This window comes from Takifugu rubripes, chromosome 21 (assembly GCF_901000725.2).
Source record: "Takifugu rubripes chromosome 21, fTakRub1.2, whole genome shotgun sequence".
Lineage (NCBI taxonomy): Eukaryota > Metazoa > Chordata > Actinopteri > Tetraodontiformes > Tetraodontidae > Takifugu > Takifugu rubripes.
Window position 1 is genome coordinate 16,638,363 of NC_042305.1, and position 16,920 is coordinate 16,655,282.

At 43.4% G+C, this 16,920-nt stretch overlaps 1 protein-coding gene across 1 annotated transcript; it reads right to left on the bottom strand.

The window, feature by feature from the left end:
- Positions 1 to 2,290: 2,290 nt before the first annotated feature.
- On the bottom strand, positions 2,291 to 16,725 carry ppil2 (peptidylprolyl isomerase (cyclophilin)-like 2). Its single transcript, XM_003975067.3, has 20 exons — positions 16,551 to 16,725; positions 16,174 to 16,223; positions 15,875 to 15,920; positions 15,670 to 15,732; positions 15,050 to 15,101; positions 14,899 to 14,950; positions 14,702 to 14,793; positions 14,471 to 14,560; positions 14,317 to 14,392; positions 14,053 to 14,213; positions 12,324 to 12,399; positions 11,718 to 11,824; positions 8,543 to 8,632; positions 6,992 to 7,025; positions 5,612 to 5,729; positions 5,302 to 5,358; positions 4,251 to 4,323; positions 3,956 to 4,018; positions 3,491 to 3,633; positions 2,291 to 2,525 (listed from the first exon to the last, which is right to left on the bottom strand). The coding sequence occupies exons 1-20, from the start codon at positions 16,580 to 16,582 to the stop codon at positions 2,423 to 2,425; spliced, it is 1,578 nt and encodes a 525-aa protein (XP_003975116.1). The 5' UTR covers positions 16,583 to 16,725; the 3' UTR covers positions 2,291 to 2,422.
- Between the last annotated feature and the right edge of the window lie 195 nt (positions 16,726 to 16,920).

Sequence of the window (16,920 nt, forward strand, 5' to 3'; positions counted from 1 at the left end):
CTGCTGTATAAAGGTTAAATCGATTTGCTTTAACCTCACACCCCAGACTCTCCGAGCGTCCATCCAATTTTCCCTGGAAGGATTTGCGTGTGAACTGGAACAAAATTTCTGGGAACTCTCCAGTAATTATTCCACTCAAAAAGTCAGAGATTGAGACATTTTCTGGGAAGGCTGTGTTGTGAATGAAAGCAGGAACATCACTGCATTCTTTTAATTCCCCTCAAAAAGATGGAAAAACATTTCTTCTTTTTAATTTATGATACAAACACTGGGTGAGAGGCAGGAACACACCCTGGGCTCGCCTCAAAACTGGCATTTATTATTTTACGAGCAGCAAAAGTGTCGGTGTTTGTGTTCCTCTTTGAAAGAATCACACTGAACTCCACTCAAGACCAAAATTTAAGTGTTTAAAAGTTCACATTCACCATTTGTTTGAGTCAATCTGACCCCTTTTAAACACAAACCAGAAGCTAGTGTTACCACTTTTGTAAAATTGATTATTTAAATGTATAGGAGGTCAAATTCAGAGTGAATATCAGTGACCTGTGGATGGAGCAACCTTTGCAAGTGATTCAGTGAAAAAACAAGTAAGGAAAATGTAGCCTTCATTGTTAACTTTAAGATTTTAAAACCAAAAATAGTATGATTCTGTGATACGAGGCAAATTTAAACTTTGAGACCCGAGGTTTCAGTGACCTTTGGCCTCAGACTGAAGCACTCCGTGCTTGCATGGACTAACCAAAACAGGCAGAAGGGGGAATAATCTGGGGCAGAATGCTGCTGCGTGTTGCAGGTGTAGCTAAGAAAACAGTGGTTCGGTTTACACTCGAGTGACTGGTGCGACCGACTTCCTGCCTAGTTACAGCCTGGCTGTCACTCTCCTCTGCAGACCTCAATTATTCATTAAATTAGAGACTTGGAGCCAGCTGGAAGTCATTTTAAGCTGTTGTTCTGACAGCTGGGGAAACAAACGCCTGTCCTGTCACACCGCCGCTCAGTTCCACGTGCGAAGGGGAACCTCTCCCAAGCCCGGAGGCCATCAAGTTCACTCTCACTTTAACTTTTGTTCATTCAGGTAAAACACCACGTCTTGGCAGCCGCCGCCAGGAGAGCTGAATAATGAGACTCGAGTGGTGGAGCATTATCGTGATAGCCAAGCATTTCAATAAATTATGTGCCGTGAGACACAAGGGTACGGTTGCCAATATCTCCGCTCCAGATAGTCACAGCTCTCTGCAGCTGTCTAACTAGGCTCTAGACTCACTGACCAGGGGAGATTTTACATTTCTGAACACCTGCTGTGTCAAGCAGTTCTAGGAAATGTCTCTAGAGTGCGGAAAGAAATGTTTTCAGTTGTATTTTGCAGAAACTGTAGCACAAGTCCGTGGTGACCGTTTTCGAACACAAACACCGTCAGCTCGGCGTGCGCTCGGAATAAACTCTGTCCAGGAAAAAGAATATTCTGGTGAAATATCTGCATGCTGATGAGGCGTCACACGCTTGTGGACGTCCCAGAGCACGACGTGTCATCTACAACTGTCTCCATGTGGGTGACAAACAAGCTTCACATGGAAACACAATCACACGATGTTCAGCAACACTTAAATAAAATTACCACAGGAATCATCTTTACCCCCCCCCCCCCACCTTTGGTGGGTGGCTGCTGGGAAAGTACAAGGCTATTCCCCTTTAATTCATTTAACAGTCTTGGCTCTAACTCAGCACTTTCCTCAAAAAAACACTTTATCTTCCCCAAAAAAGGGTTTCTTTTGATTTATATTTAACCGTTTGTATATAATACCTATAATTTGTGAGAGAAATGCCAGAAAAACAAAATATTCCATGTCTGACAGCTGGAATTTGCTGGTGAACGGGCCGAGGGCCACGTGGGCGACGCCTGGGCCCTAAAAATACCTCCCCTACCAGCACGAGCACAAAACGATACATGAAAAGCAAATCTGGTTTATCGGAAAGCGGTGGAGCCAACACCCTTCGCTCAGAGGCCCACGTACAGATTCGCAGCATCGTTTACCGTCGAACCACCGTCTTCCCAAAGTCGCAGCGCTCAACCGGCCAATCAGCGAGCAGACAGCGTGGACGCGACAGGATTTAAGGGTGCAGCCAAGACAGAAAATCAGACGGTTTGATCCCGTCATGGATGATGAATAAGGTCAATTTCTCAGTGAAAGATCCTGACACGTGTTTCTATCGTCGCTTCAAAGCTCGAAAAGATGGGAATTTCTCAAAATGGAAGGTGTTGTGGAGTCAAAGAGATCAAGTACGACAGTGGTTATGGTGCAGGTCTGTTTTTGTTTTTTTAAAAAGAACTTTAATTTTTTTCCCCTCACTTACAACAACTCTACATAAAGATGTTTTAAAAAAAGAGCATGAACAGAAATTAAAAAACAAAACAAAAAATGAGCTACCAGGAGCTGAAATCTCCAAAGCTGGTTCTGCCTTTCGGCTTCTTGGGGGCTCCTGCGCTGGTTGAGGGTCCGCTGTCCTCATCAGCAGCTGGACGTTTTCTGAACAGGAGAAAATAAGATCGATTAAATCAAACGATCATCATAAGGGTGAACCCCCTTTCTCCTGGATTCTGCTGTTTCTATTCCACATTCATACCAGTCTTTCCCCCTTTCCCCCCCCCCATTACTGGAAGTGGAGCTGCAGTCTGGAAGCGTTATCTAAGCTTCTGCTTATCTTGTTTACGTCTCAAAAGGTCATGGATGAATGCGATGCCTCAGGGTTTCTGCCCATTTATTCAGAATTCAAAATGAACTTGCAAGAATGTGCGAGATCGAGCCAAGGCCTAAAATTATATCAGCGCTTCTCTGACTCTCCACTCACAAACCCCAACATTATGTATAACTCTGGTTTTCTTTGACTAAAAGTCTGAAACATTGTGTTTGTGTTGAGGACAAACGAGAAAAGAAAGTTTTGCTTGGGGGGGGGGGGGGGGGGCTGCGAACTAAGACTGATCTTTAAAAGGGTTAAAACAAGCAAATGTGTCCAAAATGAGTATAAATGAATGAGACATCTGATCCCCGTGTGACTCCAATCAAAAGATAATATCCAGTCATCCACACTTGGACTCAGGGACCGTGTGGAAGCGATTCCTGTCTCTATCGATTAGAATCAGCCTGAAAAAAGGAAAAACCCTCATCTTTTTTACTCTTGAGCAACTGAGAAACATGAAAGTGTTCTCAGGGTAATCAGCACCTAATCCAGTGTTTCTAAATTTCACCATTCCTCGAAGATACGGGCTTGATTATCAGATGTTATCAACTTCTTTCCTAACTTGGAACTCTGCACATTATTTCTGTAAATGTCTCGGTAATCATGATTTCTTAAATCGCCTACTCAGTGACATCAGGACAGGAAAATTTGTTGCATTTTTTTTTTTTTAAATAAAAATTGTACAGTTTGAAGACGTGCGTCCCAGTAAAGCCTGCGCCAGATAACTGATACATGTGTCTCTGTGCGTCCTCACATGGTGGCAGGGTTGATGTACTTCCCGATGCCTGCCTTAAAGGTTTTGGGCGCTTGCTCCTCTTTGGCTTTCTTCAGGGCGACGCTGGTCTGCTCCTTCTCCTCCTGCTGCTTCCGGAGCTCCTTCTCTCGCTCAGCCGTGATCTGGGGGAAATAATTAAATAAAAGGTCACGCTCATGTAATTTCAAAGCTTTCGCTGTGCCATCATTTAAAACGAACCACTGTGCACACTCAGCAGTTTTGGAAGCAAAACTGTTCCTGTGAAATACATTTTTTACTGCCAGATCATCGCATGATTTCACCTTCAGCCTCACACACACACCCACAGACACACCTGGCAACTGGACTTGTTTTGGAAGCTTCAAAAGAACCTCATCACTGGTTTCAGAGCTTCACCGTGAGCACAGTTTATCTGCACAAACTGAACCCAGATGTTCACAGATTAAACCTTGTTGGGATTCTGACCTGAGCATCGGCCTCTTCGTACGGGTCCACAAACACAGACGTACTTAAAATCTTGATTTCTGACTGTAAACAGAAGCAAAAAAAACACATTACTAGATCAAAGCTCCATATTTTAACATTGAATAACCGGATAAAAGACGCTTTTCTCGTGGTCATTTCAATCTCCGCCCCCACGTTTGTGTGTCTTTTTCCTCAATTGTAAAAGTTCAGCTTCACATTGAGAAAATATATGTCCAGGCAGAAAATCAATTTTAGGGTGGACTCAGCAGAGGAATCTAAAACCTCTCACTCTTACCTTTGGTTTGTCTGTTTTGGGATTGCTCTCCACATTCTCCATGGCTGTGAGCGCCTCAAATCCACCGACGACCCTGCACGAGACACCACAGAGCGTCCTTCATTCACAGAGCGTCCCCCACACATCAGAGACAAATCAAGCTCATCCTGGCTTCTGTTGGATTCCACACACAAATGTGAGGACCTGTCACATGCAAACGGCTGCTGTTTACAGCAGAACGGACCACTGGGGCGCACATTAGAATGAAACAAGTGCAGAAGATAAAAGACTTGGTGAGGGCCCAAAGGCAGCTCCCCTGGCACAGAGCACTTTAAAAAAAGTTGGCCACGCTTTGGTCTTAAACTGCAAAGTCTTTATCCATCTGCTCCGGGGGAGTGGGGGGGGTACCACATTTACAGTGTTAGAAACTGAGCACACGCTGTAGCTGCAGTAATAAAATATGGCATCCTTAAGACAACCTAGAGGATGTCCAGCTGCCTTCCATCCCATGATCTGGACGACTCTTCACAGACATACAGGCTCGACCTTTCTGTGCTGCTTTCTCGCCGAGTAGCGACTTGTCCTCCATTCAGTGGTTAAAAATAAAGAGAACACAGTCGTATAGATGAGGTTAAGTGGACGGCTGACACTCCCAGTGTCATTAAATGTGCATAGAGGGGAGTCTGGGAAGTGCAAATAGCTTCTCAGAGAGAAAAATTTCTAGTCTAGCGACCATGAGAAGAGTGAATCATCCAACAGTGGTCTGAATTTATTTTTTTTGGCGGGGTAAAAAAAAGGTGAAAGAAGGAGAATCTACTGAATTTTTTACAACTGCTGGTTATAGAAGTCGGACTGGAAGGCACAATAATCTCTGTACTGTTAGAGTCAGGATGAACAGAGAGAGAGAGAGAAAGGAGAGGAAAGGAAGCCACTCTGATGCAGTATATGGGCAATACTGCATCTGCAGAAATGAAATAAGGCCACGGCAGTACGCTGGAGCCCGTTTACTGACTCTTGCTTCATATCATGAAAACAGACACAGACACAGAGGACAAACTCATAACAGCTGTACCTTCCGAAGATCGTGTGCTTCCTGTCCAGGTAAGGGCACGACCGGAATGTGATGAAGCTAAGAGGAAAGGAAACAGCATTTAAACAGTGCTAAAAGTTTAGAAATGTACATTAAATCTATATAATTGAAAATGACAACTGGTCAACCCAGTTCTCATAGTACACTTAATGTTATTTAATAGAACATTGCCTTGTCATTACATTTTATTCCCTATATCTGCTTAAATCAACAAGCTAAAGAGAATAGGACAGATAAATAACAATTGTAATTCTCTGCCGACCAAAAGTATAACTGAAGAAATATTCCTTACAACTGGGACTTGTTGGTGTTTGGACCAGAGTTTGCCATACTGAGAACCCCCCTGCCAGAATGGGACAAGTTGGGCCGAAACTCGTCCTTGAAGGGTTTTCCCCAGAAGGATTCTCCTCCTGCATTTAAAAACATCGGTGAAGCAAAGGCAACGATTAAAACATCACAAGTGGCCGGAAACCAAACTCACACGCGTGCAATAAGCCCAAATAATTTCTCAGAAACTGATTTCTTGTTGCCTTTTTCTTGAATTGCTGGAAGGACACCAGCTCAGTGCACAAACCAAAATGCGAAAACCAGATATAACCTAGTTAAACGTAAACAAGGTCTAATATTGAGCTCCACGCTGGACATTTCTCACGCCGTCTCGGACTAATTGGCATCCGTGCTGGTACTATTTATTCAAATTAATGCGCCACAAGACAACCCCAAATAAGCTACTGCGTGCTTTCCTGAGATGCAAAGGGTCTGTTTGTCCTTGAACGTGGCGCCGTGTTGAGAGGCTTCAGCTGTGAATCATTATTCAGAACGGCTTCATCATTAAGAATCATCATGATGAGCTTACAGGAACACAACCTGCAGGAGCTCATTGGTTCCCAACAGGGGGAAGTGGATCCGTCACCCCGAGGTGTGTTTCGCGCTTTCGCATGCTGCCAACTGGTGTATGTGTACAACGCTGTGTACCAACAGCGTACAGGTACAGCCAGAACAGAGTGTTTATGCTCCAGTGTAAGCAGATACGACACACAGTTCAGAGGATTGATGTCTCCGTCAGCTTTCCCCTACTGACATTTTTACATAATTTATCAACAGGCTGACATTTAACCTCTGTGCCAAGGATCTGGGAGGGAGGAGTGAAAGAGATCCTCCCAGAAAGTATTTTTTAACGTGCATCTCAACAATTGCAGAGCAAAAACAATTGCAGAGCTTAGGCGATGAAGAGAATTTCACCCATGGGCCAGGAATTCTGCACCTCCGTAAATCTGTCAAGGTGAATGCATGTTGTGTGGAGTCCACAGACGCCCGTGGACACAGAGCAAACATTCTTCTGCAGACTCGGAGCAGTGCCGACGCCACATGGCGGCAGGGAACAAACTGCACGAGCCTCGAAGTCACATACGCCGAGCGGCCATTTGGAAAGAGGAAAGCTGTACCAAATACCAGCTCGGTGGTCGTTCACGCCATCCTGATTCTTTGTCCCTTAACGTCAGTTTTAGTATCTTTTAAGCTCCCGTGTGCCATCAAGCGGTATATTTAGTAACATCCTGGACTTGTATCTCGAGTTGCAAGTCGTATTTACGCGAGTCCTCAAAAAAGAACTATTAATAATTAAAGAGAGCAGTGTTATGCAACTCGTAAAGTGGTCCAGTGCTCATCTTACCTGTGCCAGTACCAGTGGGGTCGCCTCCTTGAATCTGGAAAATAAAGAAAATTACCCCAGATGACCTTTTGTGAAGTTGCTGTACAATAGTCAAATAAAGAACTAGTGTGAAATGACCCAATTCCATTTGTGTTACGCCTTCAATACCCCCCCCCCCCATGTAAAGGTCTTTAAGCCCCCGACAGTCACCGATCCTTAAACCTCTGAAAAAGCTTTCAAGGACACAGGCTCCTATTGTTCATTGTTAAGGCTCGACTTTCCTATTATTGTTTATACAGTGGTGTAGAATATACACGCTTTGCATTTCTTTGGCGTTCTTGTTTAAATATACACTGGATGTTATGTCAGTAGGACCGTGGACCCAAGTTGGATGTGGGGGCCCATTCACCATTTCTCTAAGGTACATGACCGACAAACCGAACTCTGCACACAGGACTCTTATTCATGGGCTTAATGTATTGTAACTAGTCATATAGTACAGAAAGAACACAAGAAGAGTGCCAAGGATTTTACCATCCTCTTTACATCGGGAGCATGTATGAAGCTACAGAACATGCTGGGATGGACTGGTTTCACTGGAACGGACACTGTTAGAGAGGCCTCTCAAAATGGAAGCCTTGGTCACTTACAACTCTAATTAAACCCCAGTCTAAAATAAAACCTAAATCCAGACACAGGTGCATTCATTCAACGCGCTACAGGTAAAGTCAAATCTTCAAGGCCTTGTGGAAATGAAGCTCTGCTAGTATGGAGAACTCATTTCCAGCCAGCTTTAGTTTGTGAAAACACTGAACACAGTCCACTGTTTTCAGTGAATGTCAGAGGTAGTCGTGGGTAGAAAAACATCTGCAGCATGTTAATACTGCATCATTATTCTTTGTGTTTGACCCTGAGGGGCAGCGCCCTCCTTGGCCTCACGTTAAACTGCCATCTCAACGTCTCAGGATGTTTGCTAGGCTCAGAGTGACGTGATCAACCAGGAGGGAAGTGAGGGTCAACTCTGTTCCCAATTAGAAGTGTTTGTTGCAGTGAAAAGATTCTCTCCAAGGCCACCCTCCCTGTTTTCCAGCTGCACCAGATGAAGTACAGGCGTAAGGAGAACTGACTTACAGCCTGCCGTTGTGTGGAAGAAGCCTGGGACCAAGTGAAACATTTAAGAGCTCTCCTGAGAGCAGATGACCACTGACAACAACTTTAATTATGGGAGCGGCAGCTCTGAAATATACAGATGAGGGATCACAGAGCTGGCGTTTCAAATCCCGGACCTGGGTGAACGAGGTTTAGCTGGAGAATAAGGAGAATTCTATTTGTGTCTGAAGCTATGACTGCAGAATAAAATCCATTCCTCCAAAATTCACTAAATGAAAACTGCTGGGATAATGTGGGGAATGCAGGAATGGGACAGATCCCCCTTCAAGATCTGAGGAAAAACAAAGCAACTTTTAAATTGGCCGTCTTAAGTTGAATGCATGGACGCGACTGTGTATAAAACTCCTATCTCCATTGAGTTTGTCATTTTAAAGTAACAAAATGATTGCGAGATTGACTTGCCATGAAATTCCGAATGGACCTGTGGAAGACTGTTCCATCGTAGTAGCCTTTCTTACACAAGCCGATGAAGTTCTCTCCAGCTTTGGGCACCTAGAAAACATAATATACACAGTCGTTTACAATCAAGAGCCAAATCAAACTTTCCTTCCCAGCCAAAATGCAGCTTTTGTAGAAGAGAACGCGCTTAATGAGCACAGGAACTGTTCCCAAACATCTTTGTTCCCATTATACATAACCTGGCAGTAGAGACATGTCAGAGGTTGGATTTCAACTCGCAGGGGAAACTGTCAGGAAACATGACACTACATTCACCCAGATGAAGGCAGTCACATCTTTGCAACCCTGTCTGACCTCCTGGGAGCGTCATTACAAAGTCTGCTCCACGGCAGCTGGAGGCACATCTGAAGCCGGCGTTTGTGCACAGCTCCGCTTCCAAGATGGAAACCAATAAACAGAAGCGGCGGGTCAGAGTGAGCGCACCGCGCATCGCTACGTGCTGTACAGTGGAAGCGGCACATTGCGAATGCCTGACGCGATCCCTTGTTCCCGGGGGAAGGTGTGGCTTTGATGCAGCGCCGGTGAGGACTGCTGCTGACATCAGAAGTCTTGAGGAGCGCTGCGTGTGTGTGTGTGTGTGAGAAATGAACCTTTTTCCTTTAGCAACAATAGACAGCAATTTCCCCAGAATCAACACGTGGCTGAGAAATAAATATATCAATTGGTATTTGTCTTATTCCGCAGGCGGTTCTCGCCGTGACGGAGCGCTACCACTCTTTTTCCTTCCAGCGTCTTCTATTTGCTGGTCTGAATTCACTGCTCCATCTCATTTTCCCCTTGATTATAAACACCAGGTTTTCAAAGCACCGTCATACAAGGAGGTTCATTGTCCTCAGCCCCCGGGTGGAAAAACGAATAGACGTGAACTATTTCCGAATGGAAAGAACGCCTTAAAGTGCTCCAAACGAACGTGTGCATAAATGACATTAGTGGGGCCCTTCCCATGATCCCTTTTCTGCCATTTTAGACTTTATTTGAATGTTCACTGAGGATTTCCTGTCACTGCACTGGGTCTGCAGCACGTCTCAATGCACCCTTTTGGTGGTGCTGCTGTGACTTTAAGCATATGAATTTAAAATGCGAGCTGGCTGAGAAACACGTGCAGCTGCCTGAAGTTATCAGCAAGTGAGGTTTGCTGAAACAGGACATTTGTGTTCAAACATTGATATTCTGCTGAAAATAGATGCAGCTGTATATGATAATGGTGGTTCCCATTAATTCAATTTTTTCAAGAAACTATTCATTTACATTTTAATTAGCAATCAATTTAATTAGGGCTCCTGACAAATTGAGGGAGTTTTTTTTTTTTTTTACATCAGGGTGTTTTGGCATGTAGTAGCATGTAGCATGTAGTATGGGGTGTTGGGCCCGCTGATACGGGCCGTCCGCTCCCTGTACGATCGGTGTCAGAGTTTGGTCCACATTGCTGGCAGTAAGTTGAACTCGTTTCCGGTGAGGGTTGGTCTCCACCAGGGCTGCCCTTTGTCACCGATTCTGTTCATAATTTTTATGGACAGAATTTCTAGGTGCAGTCCTGGTGTTGAGGGGGTCCGGTTTGGTGACCTCAGGATCGGGGCTCTTTTTGCAGGTGATGTGGTCCTGTTGGCTTCATCGGCCCGTGACCTCCAATTATCACTGGATCGGTTCGCCGCCGCATGTGAAGCGGCTTGGATGAAAATCAGCACCTCCAAATCCGAGGCCATGGTTCTCGACCTGAAAAAGGTGGAGTGCCTTCTCCGGGTCAAGGAGGAGATCCTGCCCCAAGTGGAGGAGTTCAAGTACCTCGGGGTCTTGTTCACGAGTGAGGGAAGAATGGAGCGGGAGATCGACAGGCGGATCGGTGCGGCGTCCGCAGTAATGCGGACTCTGCACCGGTCCGTAGTGGTGAAGAATGCTCACGTTGGCAAAGCTCTCAATTTACCGGTCAATCTTCGTTCCTACCCTCACCTATGGTCATGAGCTTTGGGTAATGACCCAAAGAACAAGATCACGGGTATAAACGGCCGAAATGAGCTTCCTCCGTAGGGTGGCTGGGCTCTCCCTTAGAGACAGGGGGAGAAGCTCTGCCATCTGGGAGGAGCTCGGAGTAGAGCCACTGCTCCTCCGCGTTGAGAGGAGCCAGATGAGGTGGCCTGGGCACCTAGTTAGGATGCCCCCTGGACGCCTCCCTGGTGAGGTGTTCAGGGCATGTCCCTCCGGTAGGAGGCCCCCGGGAAGACCAAGGTCACGTTGGAGAGACTATGTCCCTCGACTGGTCTGGGAACGCCTGGGGATCCCCCCGGATGAGCTGGAAGAGGTAGCTGGGGAGAGGGAAGTCTGGGCTTCTCTTCTTAGGCTGCTGCCCCCACGACCCGACCCCGGATAAGCGGTAGAGGATGGATGGATGGTTTCATCTTATCCAGGTATAGTTTCTAGGAGTTAAGCCCATTGGGGCTGCTTTTAATTTTAAAATCAATTTATGTAAAGTGGACTAAACCATCCAAACCCGAATGAGCAACCAGCCACTTTACAGATGGCCAGATGTGTGTGACGGAGTGTATGTGACAGCGAGGTGGCTCTCATTAATTCATAAACAGAGAGCTACAAAAAGAGCTGCAATCTTCAGCGGGTCCACTGGTGAGGGAGGGGAGGAAGTGGGGCGCGGGAGGCAGGGTGTCTAACCGCGGCAAATTTACCCTAATTATTCTGACTCGATAGTTCAAAAGCCAAAGAGAGCCCCGCATGTGAGGCGCCTGGTAACTGAAAGAGAACGTCATTCCCAGACGTCGGCAGAGAAACACGTTCGGCCGTGTTCTTGGCCCTTTGGGGACAAACGCTGCAAAGGAGTGACTGCTGTGCTTTGAAAGCATCACCACAAATAGGATTTAACCATCTGCTTAGAATAAAATTCTTGCTTCAACAGTCAGAATCCTGTAAGAGCCAATTGAATAATGTCTCTAATCCCATTACAACATGTTACTGATCTCAAACACTGGTTTATTTTCAGTAAATAACAAACAACCTCCTGCGGCGCCTTAAAGTGCTGTAAACACAACCAAACCTGATCTCATTATAACCTCCCTCGACAACCCTCAGTTCTTTGGTTGTCTGCTCTGTATTTGCGAACGTGCACATTTACCTTATCACAGTGGAGCTCAATGTTCAGATCTCCTTTGTTTGTGTGCAGACGGACGTAACCCTTTTTCTTCACATACTGGTAACGGACAGTGTCATCCGCAATGGCATCTATTATACAGAACAAACAAACAAACAAAGACAAAAATCAATTCTCTTAATTTGCTAGCAAGACTTGTGTTTTAAAAAAAAAAAAATACGCTAATAATTTATTGGGAACCCGACGACCATTATTCTCGGTAACAAACAAAAAGTGATGAAAAGCCATTGAAGATACTTGGGATGCCACCCTTTCAGGAAGAATGAACTAGGTTATTGAATCCGACACTGCTGCCCTCTCCGCTGAAGAGCACTGAAACAGTACAACGCAGTTGCGTAACAGCGAATGTCATCGGTGGAGCAGCTCAGACACTGACAGGGGAAGACAACGTAGCTGAACCGAGCAGCTCATTTCAACTGTGCAGCCTCGGAGCTGCGGAAGCACAGGCGTGACTTGACAGTTTAGCGGTGGGGAGAAAAAGGGGGGGGTTGAAGTAAAAGGCAAAGAGATAAGGTGAACGTTTCCATCTGCTGGGAGCCGGGCAGTCTTTTGAGTGAGACGTCCACTTGCCTGCTTCGTGTACTGTGATGGGGGTCATAGCTGTGGAGGTGAAGGATGCACAGACTCTGCCTGTGGAATAGTGAGCCTGGAGGAGGAAATAAACATTTTATTGGTATTTCACTCAATTCTTAATAGATACATTTATAGTGTTGTATAGCATTTTAAAGAAATATGCTCCCAAAACAACCTTGACACAAGTATTATAATAAGTCAGAAATTATTCTTAATATACTGCGCATCTCGACCTAATCAGCCGAGGCTGATGGCAGTGCAGCCAGTGCCAGGGTCTGCTCGGTGCAGTCGGAGGTTTTTTTTACTTGGCAATGATGTTTGTAGGGGGAATTTGGGCCCCCTGCTAAACATATTAATCAAATGAATTTCAATGAGAGCTAGTCTGCCCTAGACCTGCTCTGGGGTGAGTTATGAATTTATTTCTGGCTCCTTTCATTCTATACAAGTAAATTGGACCTTAAAATATTGACTAAGCACATAAACACATACAATGATTCATGTATGTGAATACTTGGATATTCATTTGGGACAAATAAGTAAAGGTTGAATGAGGGCTGACAGCTAAAGGAGTAAGTATCATCTTCTGGGTGAAAAGATATCTCTTCCTTAGAACCCAACCACACCTCTGCCCAGCCACATACTTGGCTGATCTTCTTGTTTGTGTCAACTGGCGCATGAAGTGCAAACTGGCTTAATGAAAGCTTCTGCAGAAACTGTGAGCATAAGGGAATAAGTGAGAAGAGAGCGGGATCTTCTCATACTTAACAGGGAATATTGGCTATTTAACAGATATATAAACTTAAATTACAATACAGTACCATCAATGAATATTACAACCGTTGGCATGTGGCTGGCATTCATTTATTCCAGGGAGATTAAAAGGGAGGAAAATACCTTTGAGAAGCTTAATCCTCTACTCTACAGTCCTGGCTGGACATTCTTCTGCTCCAGTTCTTTATGAAGGCTCATTGAGGCACAGGGTTTACCTTGTGTGCTCTGTCTGACCTAAATTTCCCTGACTCTCTTAGACGATGTCAAAGCATCACTTTAACGGTGAATTCCAGAGAGAGAGAAACCATCTAAAGGTTCTGGAGTAACGAGAAAGCATCTCAAAGCAAGCTCATAAGAAAAAGATTTAAATGCCACTCAAATTCAATCAATGCCATTTTGCCAAGTATTTACATTCCCAACTGTTAAACTCAATCCAAAGTAACTGACATAACATGAGCAATTTGGATTTTACCCTGAAGACAACAGCCTGAGTTATAAAATGGCCTTTGTAGGTAATCTGTTCTTAGTTAACAAGCATGGCATGGACCATTGATATAATAACTGTAAAATATTTATCTTACCTTTAAAAATCATCAAAAAGGCCGTTTGAACAATTTTGGTTGGTATTATTTTCTCAATCACGCCACCAAATTATTAGTCTTTGGCGCCCTCTTGTGTGCTTAAAGTAAAATACACCTCACAATTGAGCCTGGCAATAATTTCTAAATATAATAAATTAAATAGCACTATGAAAATCGTATTTTTAACTGTAACACTGTCCCCAAAATTTTCTGTATACTGCAGTCATTAGTCAAGAGATAAGAAGAAGAATACTTCAACACAGGGTACACTATTCATTCCGAGGGGCAATTTAGAGGCTCTTATTAACCTTTCGAGAATGTTTTACGTCGATAAAATGCTCTAAATACACCACCATGATAATGTGTTTGCTTACGGCATTTAATTTGTCTGTCTTCTTGGCCTCTGGTTCCTTTGAGGTGGAAGCCAAAAGCTGATCCCCCTTGTAGTCTCTGTACAGTTCAGCTAAGGTCTCCCTGGTCTCCATATTTGTGGTCTTCAGGTGGTATCCTGGGTCCAGCTTGGCCTTTTCTTCATCTAAAAATGCCATGATAATAACAAGGGGTGGGATTAGCAGGCTTTGTAACACTTAATGTGTTTTGACCTTCAATTTCAGCGACTGTTTAACAAAATATTTCACCTTCATCCAGTACTTTCAAGTCATTTTTAACATGAAAGAAACTGGACACATTGAATTTATCCAGGTTTGTAGGGTCCTGTAGGGAAACAAAATTAAACTCACATTAATTTTTCCAGATTTAGAGAAAAATTTATAAATATAAGCAAAGGCTCACTTGAAGCGTTATAATGTCCTTTTTGGTAAAAGGCTCATCAGTCAGAAGATCTTTGAAACTTTTTGTTTTGAAGTTCAGTTGCTCAACAGCCTGAAGAGAAAGAAATATATGCAAGGATATAAAAGGCTTTCTTCACAACACAACATATGAATCTTACTGGTGGCTTGATAACACAAAGTCATGTGAATATGGATTCTACGCTGTGTGGGCTGAGCTCGTGAGGTCACCTACCTCATGAGAAAATACATTGCCCGTCACCTTGTTGGCAACAATATGAGAGTTATTTGTGAAGACGTTGTACAGAACAGGGCAGTGATACTTTCCTACAGCAAAACAAAAGGACAAACAAACCGAGCGTCACAGAGCATTATGTACATTTTTAACATATCCTCGATACAAGAGTGAATATTGAGTGCTCGTAAAGGTACCATCGTTGTTCTTGGCAATGTTCAGTTTGAGTAGAGACTTTGCTTCCAGTTTCTGGGGTCAAGAGTGGGGGAAAAAAAATAGTATTAATAATCACATTTAATACACAACATATAAAGATGGCAGCAGATAAACATGGCACTAGAAACACACCTCTCCAGAGATAGGATTAGTACCATATTTCTTGATCCACGGGATAATACTCCTAAAAAAAAAATTAGGAGAAATTTACCTTTGGGGAAAACCAGATGTTTCTGTAGATGTCAAAATTGCATATTGTGACTAAATTAGGGCTAATACCCCGACAATACACCGGTTGCATTGTGGAGTGGTTTTGCTGCACATCCACTCCGTCCTCAGTGGCTGCATCAGCGTCATATTAAAGTAATCTTTCCCCATCTAGAGTTGGACAAACTTGTTTTCAAGCAGATTTAGGCACCTCTGTCATGACTAATTCCAATAGCTCCAATCAAATGTTGAATCGATAAATGTATTATATAGATTTTATTGTTTAGTGTCAATTTGACATGCACGCAATGATCTAAATAGAAACGCATCAGCTCTGCTGTCACTGAAGAGAAGGCACAACGCAACCTGTGTATTATCAGGGTTACATATCCTTGTCCACTAGATATGTGTGCCAACAATTTGACAAAAGTCCTTTTCTGTTGAATTATCAGTGACAATTGACAACCAACAGAGTATAAATACTTGACGTTTACATATTAAAGCTCATCTCAAGTCAGTTGAAATATTTGTTATCAAGAACTTACATCAAGTCAAAAATGACCCCCTCCTTAGTACACACAGGATACTCAAATGGTTGAAGGGACAAGCTGAAATAATTCAGAAAATTTAAATGATTGTGTGATTCAAATATTACAATACTTCAAGCATTAGACTGAGCCAGAGTTAAAGAGTTTGCACAACTTAAATGTAAAAACGATGAACAGCAGTGTGGCAGACATCTCCTCTTACCTACAGTGGTCAAATGGAAGCCGCCGGAAATTTGTTCGAGGGACTTCTGTAAAAGCAAAATACGAAATGAAAAACAACCAAAATCATTTTAAAAAAACCCATTTGTTTCCATAGGCTTACTTTTCTTTTTTTAAATTTTAAACTATCCTACAAATAGTTGTGGATAGTGATGATTAAACTAGTGGATATTACTGTTTTGATTTCATCTAACTTTACGAATCTTTTCCACCATTCTAAAGAACTTCAAATCTACAGGCTACAAAAATGATATTGTTCAAATTATAACGGTAAAAAAATACCTGCTCGCTTTCCTCCATAAAAGTTTGTGTACTCTGTACATGTGATGTACCTGTATGGAAGAAAAAAACCACGTAAACAAAGTTAGAGACACATTAAACTGGAGGGGCAGCAACTAGATTTCGTACTCTTAACTCTTAATCGGTGTGTGGGTATTTGTGTTTTGCTATCATTATTTTTTTTAATAAAACAGGACCCATACAACGTTTTCCACAAATTTTAACTAAAGGTAACCTAAGAATTGCCGAATTTAGACTAGATTAAACAAAACAAAAGTGGCTGGATCGACAACGTTAGCACATAATTTAAACTCACGTTAGCTTAGCACATGTTTCATTTCCATAGTAATCGCCGAAACTAGGCTCACAGTGATACTTACATTTTATCTTTTTGATGTTGTCGCTTCCCCATTTTGCAGTTCTGTTTGATTTTTTTTAAATGTTACTTGGATTAATAGACAGATTTAAAACGGGAGAATCCGCTAACGCTCTTGGACTTCCTGTTTATGCGCTTTATCTTCTTCTTTTATGGTGGTTGATGGTGGTATCATATGGTGGTATGATGAAACTGCTTGATGGCGCATTACTGCCACCTTCTGGACTGGAGGGTGGAGCCAAATTATGGGCGTTCTTGTCTTCTTTACTTTTTATTGCGGTTGGACAACTGTCTTCGAGGTGCGTTACCGCCACAGACTGGACTAGAGTGAGAAACGAGATATTCAACATTAAAGAAAAAAAATCCGAAAATGG